General features: G+C 40.1%; 1 protein-coding gene across 1 annotated transcript in view; it reads left to right on the top strand.

The window, feature by feature from the left end:
* The first annotated feature begins 3,180 nt into the window (after positions 1-3,180).
* Positions 3,181-7,165, top strand: part of LOC134746653 (START domain-containing protein 10) — a 50,446-nt gene continuing 46,461 nt past the window's right edge. Inside the window, exon 1 of the mRNA XM_063681158.1 lies at positions 3,181-3,434. Within this exon, the coding sequence (XP_063537228.1) occupies positions 3,264-3,434 (171 nt within the window). The 5' untranslated portion in view covers positions 3,181-3,263. The remainder of the gene's footprint in view (positions 3,435-7,165) is intronic.

Raw genomic sequence — 7,165 nt, 5'->3', positions numbered from 1 at the left:
GTGATTAAGTTTATAAATACAGAGAACAAAAGAGGAGACAGAATACCGCCCTGAGGAACGCCGGAAGAAAGCTCACACCATTCGGAGATGGTACTATCAGCTCTAATAGCCTGTTGACGACCTTGCAGATAAGAAGCGAACCAACCGGCCACTGATGACGAGATATTCAGATATTTCAAGGTGGTAAGTAAGAGCTCGTGGTTGACGGCATTAAATGCGTTCGAAAAGTCCACCAGGACAAGCACAGTTAATTGCGAAGACTCCATGCCCTGCCTCACATCCTCAGTAACTTTCAGTAATGCAGTAGTCGTGCTATGGCCACAACGAAAACCTGACTGTACTGGTGAGAGAAGACTGTTATTGAAGATGTGTGCAGACAGTTTCTTATGCACAATCGCTTCTAAGACTTTTGACAGAAATGGCAGTATGGAGATAGGGCGAAAATCTTTAAGTGCGGTAGGATTAGATACTTTCGGTAGTGGGATGACGTAAGCATTTCGCCACAAACCTGGAAAGACACCAGAACGCATGGACAAGTTGACAATATGCGTGACAACAGGTAAGATGCATTCCAAGATGTGGACAATCATCACTCTGCCAATTCTGTCATTACCAACCGCGTTTGATCCGATTGACTTGATTACCTTACTAACCTCGTCATCAGATGGCAGGAGAAAAAGCAAATTTAAATTTGGAAGGACAGGGCAGGGCATTAATGCAAGAAATGCTTTGAGTTTTAGTTGTGTGGTCCAAAGAAGAAGACTTAGCGAAGTGGGAATTGAGATCATCCAACGAGACAGACGATAGAGAATTTGGTTTGTTGCAAGAATTACCAATTCCCAACGTTTATAGAAAGTACGCAAATTGACTGTCCCACGGTAACCTCAAGAAGGCTCGTGTTGTATATACCTATAAAATATACAAATACTTAAGAGTTCCCGGCAAGCTCGGCCGAATTTCACCATCCCATACAAACGGAGTTTCGTTCTCATTTTAAAACTACGAATGAGGGCTATCGTTTTTTTGCTCACCAGTTGGCGCCTCTGTTGATGGTGGTCCAAAAGACTAAAGAACAGCTGTCAGTCATTGAAGTGACAAGTGACATTTGACATTTCGAACTATGGAAAAGACCACCATCTACACTAGCGCCCCTAGCGGCGAATTCATACGCGTTAGCCCTCATTGGATAGTAACGAAACTTTGCACATACAATGACATGAGGTGTATCTAGGACTGTAATTAGTTTATATAGCTTCAGTTTATAAAACAAACGAAATCGAGCAAAAACAAGTTTTGTATTAAAATAGTAGATTGTTAACCAAGGGATGAAAGGCAGTCATTTCTGCCGAGGTATTTTTGGCGCTCGAACGCAGTGAGAGCGCCAATAGTCCGAGGCTGAAATGATGCCTTTCACCCGAGTTAAACACTCTACTTTTCATTTCGAATACGAGGAAAGTAAAATGCATGTCTTTTTTAAAACATGACCAAGTATAATTTTTTATAGTATTTTTAGGTACCCTACCTTCAGTTAACAATTTAGGCAAAAGTGTCTCTATTTATAGAATGGAGAGTCAAATATCAGAATGGAAATTGTATAACAAATACATTTAAATTCAAATTTCAATTGCTTATCGTAAAAAAATTCAAAAAATCGTACTTCGAACGTAAAATGCTCTAGTGCAGACACGTATCATTTTCTGCACACCTTTTAGAACAACAATGACCCTCTTTCAGAGCATGAGAAATGAAAACTTAATTTCGCTGTATTTTTTCTTATCATCGTATCGTATTATCCTATTGTAAGTAGAAAGTTTTAGAGCAAACTATTATAGCTACTCGTTTTAAAATGAGAGCGTAACTACGTTTGTATGGAGAACCGAGCTTGCCGGGGACCCTTAAATACGTAGAAAACATCCAAGACTCAGGAACAAATATCTGTGCTCGTCGCACAAATAAATGCCCTGACCGGGATTTGAACCGAGGACCATCGGCTTCATATCAGGGTCACTACACCCACTAGGCCAGACCGGTCGTCTGATTTAATAATCTGTAATCGCTATTCTCAAATATTTAATAATTATAAAAATGCTCATTGCAATTAAATAACGACGCGCTTATTGATGAATGACATGATTCTTTGACCCACTTATCAAGCTTGTGAAGATACTTATATGCCGCGTAGCAATGGATACGTTTTGTTGAGTGTTCTACATTTGTTGCTTTTCACTCAAGCTTTGACAACTTTTTATAGGTGAAGTGACGGCCCGACCACGGGCCAGGACATCGCGCGGCGACGGCCACAGGTTGGAGCGAGACACAGCGATCGGACCTTTAGCTCCCACCTATGGCCGCCGCTCGCCGCTGCCGCCGCCGCGCGATGTCGTGGCCGGGCCGTGAGGCTCACTCGTATTATGGGTTTAGCGATTGTACTTCTTAGCGAACGGAAACTATGCTAAACTAGAAACGTATGTTACTATACTACCTAATAAATTAAATTGATTGTTCTGGTGAGACCTGAACATTCATACTATTTATAATTATCCGTGGCCGAAAGCGGCCAGGACAGGATGATGATGATGAATTATCAAAAGTAAATTGCAAACTTTAAAGAGCTAAGTACCTAAGTTGTAAGTTACAACTTGTAACATGTGGCGCGATACTGTATCAAAAAGAAATGTAATAATAAATTGATTCTTATTAAATAGGTACTTTTGAAAATAAAGTAGGTAATATTTATTTTTGATACTTTATGCATGCTTCGCATTTTTAGGGTTCCGTACCCAAAGGGTGAAAACGGTACCCTATTACTAAGACTGCGCTGTCCGTCTGTCTGTCAGCAGGCTGTATCTCATGAACCGTGATAGCTAGACAGTTGAAATTTGTATTTCTGTTGCCGTTATAACAAATACATACTAAAAAGTACGGAACCCTCGGTGGGCGAGTCCGACTTGAACTTGGCCGGTTTTTATGTTTCCCAATATTAATTAAATAAACTAACTAATACTAACACAACTAGCGAACGTGATCATATAAAGGAACCGTTTTGGTAATGATTTACATACCCATTTTCCTGCAATACACGGGAATAGGTACTTTACGATTACGATACACATTTCAGTCGAGTCACTCACACAGTCGCGGCAGCTTTTACCAACACGTGTGCAAAAAGTAGATACGAGGGCGCGCATGCGCGGTATCGAGCCATCAGGCCATGCTGCAGAGACAGGCCAATCGGGCAGTCGAGCTGTGATGTCCGCGGTCGGATGGGCTCAGCCGGATGGGCGCGCGGCGAGGCGCGCGTAGCGGACGACTCCGACTTTGAAACCCTCAAAGGCCTTCTCGCTTCCGAAAAAGGCTGGACCTTGGAGTACGAAAAGGACGGCGTGAAGGTCTGGGCCGAGGACGCCGCTCACGGCGCGCTAAGAACCGTCAAGGTAGGTTAAAAAGTAAAAACATTCATTCCTGAAATTGACGCTCTTCTACCCCTATTCAAGTATTCACCACAACCACTTGTTTGCTTACAACACTGAAGGCTGTATTGATTATTATAAACAAGGACAGTAAACATTTCTTCATCTTCAGAGTTTGTTATCCGGTGGTTTGTTTAGGCTTAATACGCGCGCTCTGAAAGCAGTTGGTCATATAGGTATGTTTTATTTATGAATAAAAGCTGAAAGTAAAGGGATATTTGAGATTGTGGGAAGGGAGGAAAGGACAGTCGCCGGCGGCGGACGTTTTATGATCCGGATTCAAATCCGAGATGATAAAAACGATGATACCGAGCGATTTAGAAAGCTTCTTCTGCCTAAATAACGCAGGCAACAACAAAAGTTTACGTGACTGTTTTGTATCTAAAAGTTTCAAAAGCTTATTTGAACGAATTAATGAATATTTTGCAAGTTGTTCTGCGGGACCGCAGCAATTGGGTGGTGATTTATCTCGAAGCGAGGATGCGTGAGAGGGTACACTCGTAATGTATACAACTATTGACGTCAGGAACAATTGGATGACATTTCACAATATGTTTAGTCTCACATAGTAGGTTGGTATTAGGTACTTAGTCATATGAAGTTGTGGGAGCCGAGTGGCTGCGTGGTTTTGCGTATGTCTGGCAAACAAGATCATAACCGGTTCGTATACATACGAATGTGTTTCTCAGAGCTTATGTATAGCTTATAACATTTTATTTTATTTTATTTTATAGCCTTTTATCAGAATATGTGGTATCGTTTGTTTAATTATCTTCCATTGCTAATTCTGTGTGCCCTTTGGCAAAGGCCTCCCCCAACATTTTCCATTCTTCTCTCTTCTGTGCCAGTCTATTCCAGGTTTTGCCAGCTGTCTTTACCAAATCATCCTCTCATCTTCTGAAAGGTTTTCCTCTCTTTCTCTTGCCCTCTCTTGGGTACCATAGTGTTGCTGATTTGTTCCATTTGTCTTCTCCTCTAATTACATGGCCAGCCCATTTCCATTTAAGTGTTCTCAGTTTTTGCACCACATCTTGGGTCTTTGTAGCTTTCCTGATTATGTTGTGGTTGATTATATCTATTTTCCTCTTTCCCATCATGCTTCGTTCCATGCTTCGTTGGCAAGTACGAAGTTTGGTTTGTTGTGATTTGGTGAGCGCCCAAGTTTGGAATCCGTATGTTAAAATAGGGAGTATGCAGGTATTAAATAGTTTTCCTTTAACTGAGATGTTCATTGTTTTGTCTTTCATTATTTCTCTGAATGACCAGTATCTCTTCCAAGCATGACCTATACGTGTCTCAATTTCTTTACTTGACATATTATCTATTTTAATTATTTGGCCTAAATATGTATAGTCATCCACATAGTCAATGGGAATGTTGTTCACTGTGATTAGTTCTTTCTCTCTGTTCGTCATTGCCTTGGTTTTAGATGCGTTTATGTTTAAGCCCACCTCTTTGCTTTGTGTATCAAGGTCTGTTAGCATTTTTTGGAGCTCATGAGAGGATTTTGCGAATAAGATGATGTCGTCAGCGAATCTTAAGTTTGTAAGGTACTCGCCATTTATTCTTAAAACGTCTAAAGAAATCCTCAAGCACTGTGGTGACTAGTTTCGGCGAGAGTGGATCTCTTTGTCGTACGCCCTTTTCTAGATTGATGATTCCTCCTTCTTTCTCTAGCTTAACCGTAGCTGTACCCCCATTGTTATGTTCTTTATTATTCTAATGTACTTTTCTTCCACTCCCTGTTTTTTTAAGGCATTCCAGATTGTGTTGTGGTCCAAGGAATCAAAGGCCTTGCAGTAATCTACGAAGCAGCAGTACACTGGTAGGCGGAATTCCTTATACTTTTCAAATATTTGCCTTACCACATGGACATGGTCGACAACTGAGTCATTGCTTCGGAATCCTGCCTGTTCCCGTGGTTGGTTCTCGTCAAGCACTTTAGTTAAGCGGTTTAAGATGATCTTTGCAAAGATTTTATATATATTTGACATTAGACTTATTGGTCTATAGTTTCCCACATCGTTCCTGTCTCCCTTTTTGTGTATCAAAGTTATAGTAGAAGTGGTCCATTGATGTGGTATGATTTCGGTTTCTAATACATCATTAAAAGTCGAAGTTAGAGCCGGTATGATAGCATGCTGTGTTGCTAAAAGGAGTTCGTTAGTGATGCAATCAGAACCAGGAGCTTTGCCCCTTTTTTTGGGTTTTTATAGCCTGTTCGACTTCTCTTTCTAGTATTGATGGGACCTCATTACGGTTTTCTAGTGATACGTCGTCTGTTCGCCGTGACTTTGAGTATAAGGCCTGGAAGAACTCTGTTGCTGTTCTGATTATGTCGGGTCTCTTTTTTTGACTATACCTTTTGTGTTTTAATGCTTGGTATCCAGTCCTTTTTTATGGTTAAACATTTTATCGCTTGCTTCGCTCCACCTGATTTTATAATGTGTTCTTCAAATATTTTGAGTCGGTGAGCCTGCCTATCTTTCCTCATCATAGTTCGAAGTTGTTTTGAGATATCTTGTATTTTTTGTCTATTTTCTTTGGTTTTCCTTTTAGCAGTGATGAGTTTTCCTCTTTTTTCCTGTAGCTTTAGTGTTTCATCTGTGTATATTTTGCCTTTACTTCCTTTCGTATTGTTGCTTCTGGGTATTTTTTGAGTCATTAGATTTTGGAGGTAGTCATATTTCTTTTGAAGTTCTAGATGGTCTGTAGATATTTTAAAAGTTTTCAGTTGCTCCTGTAGAGTTATTCCAAATAGTTGAAGGTCCTCCTTTTCCAGCTCTAATGATGTCCTTAGTTTGCTTCTCGGCTTTTTTGTTGCCTTAATTCTGAGTTTTGCTCTAACCATTCGATGATTGGTATGAAAATTTAAGTTGCTTAGTGTTCCACTGTCTTCAAAGGGTTTCCGATTATTGCAGAGGATATAATCTATCTGATTTTTATATCTTCCACCTGGTGATGTCCAAGTCCATAATTGACTATTGCTTTTCTTGTATACACTATTCATTATTGTGAGGTGATGTTCAAAACAGAGGTAACAGAGGTTTACTAATTTGCTACCATTTCTGTTGCGGTTACCTATGGTATCGGGACCAATGAAGTCGTTTTCACTTTCGAATCTACTCCCTATTTGGGCGTTGAAGTCGCCCATGACGATTAAGTTTTTGTATGCATATTTGTTAATGTTCAGGTTTAAGTCATCATAGAATTTGTTTATTTCCTGCTTGGTTGCGGTTTCTGTAGGTGAGTATAGCTTATAACATATGGTTATATTATAAAATATTATTATTAACTAATCGATGGCTTTACGAATATTAAAGATGCCTAAAGTATCCATAACGTAACGTAAATGTACTTACTTATTATATGTCGTATATCCCTCTACTATCCCTACTAACTTATTATTATAAATACGACAGTAACTCTGTCTGTCTGTCTGTAACATCTTCACGCTTACACCGCCGAACTGATTCAGATGAAATTTGGTATGGAGATAGTTTGAGTCCCAGGCAAGGACATAAATAGTTTTCATCATGATGAGATAAGTCCCCCCTTCCACATGGTGGAAAAACATAGAAAGAGACCTCAAAAAAAAGCCCAATTGCCTGAGCAGACAACCCAAGATCGTATGACTTGGCGCAGAAAAGTGAGGTGACCCGACTCCAAATATTGGGATAAGGAGAAGATAAAGA

The sequence above is a fragment of the Cydia strobilella genome, chromosome 1, assembly GCF_947568885.1.
Source record: "Cydia strobilella chromosome 1, ilCydStro3.1, whole genome shotgun sequence".
Classification (NCBI taxonomy): Eukaryota; Metazoa; Arthropoda; class Insecta; order Lepidoptera; family Tortricidae; genus Cydia; species Cydia strobilella.
Note: the sequence above shows the minus strand (reverse complement) of the source record. Positions and strands in the feature narration are given on the sequence as shown.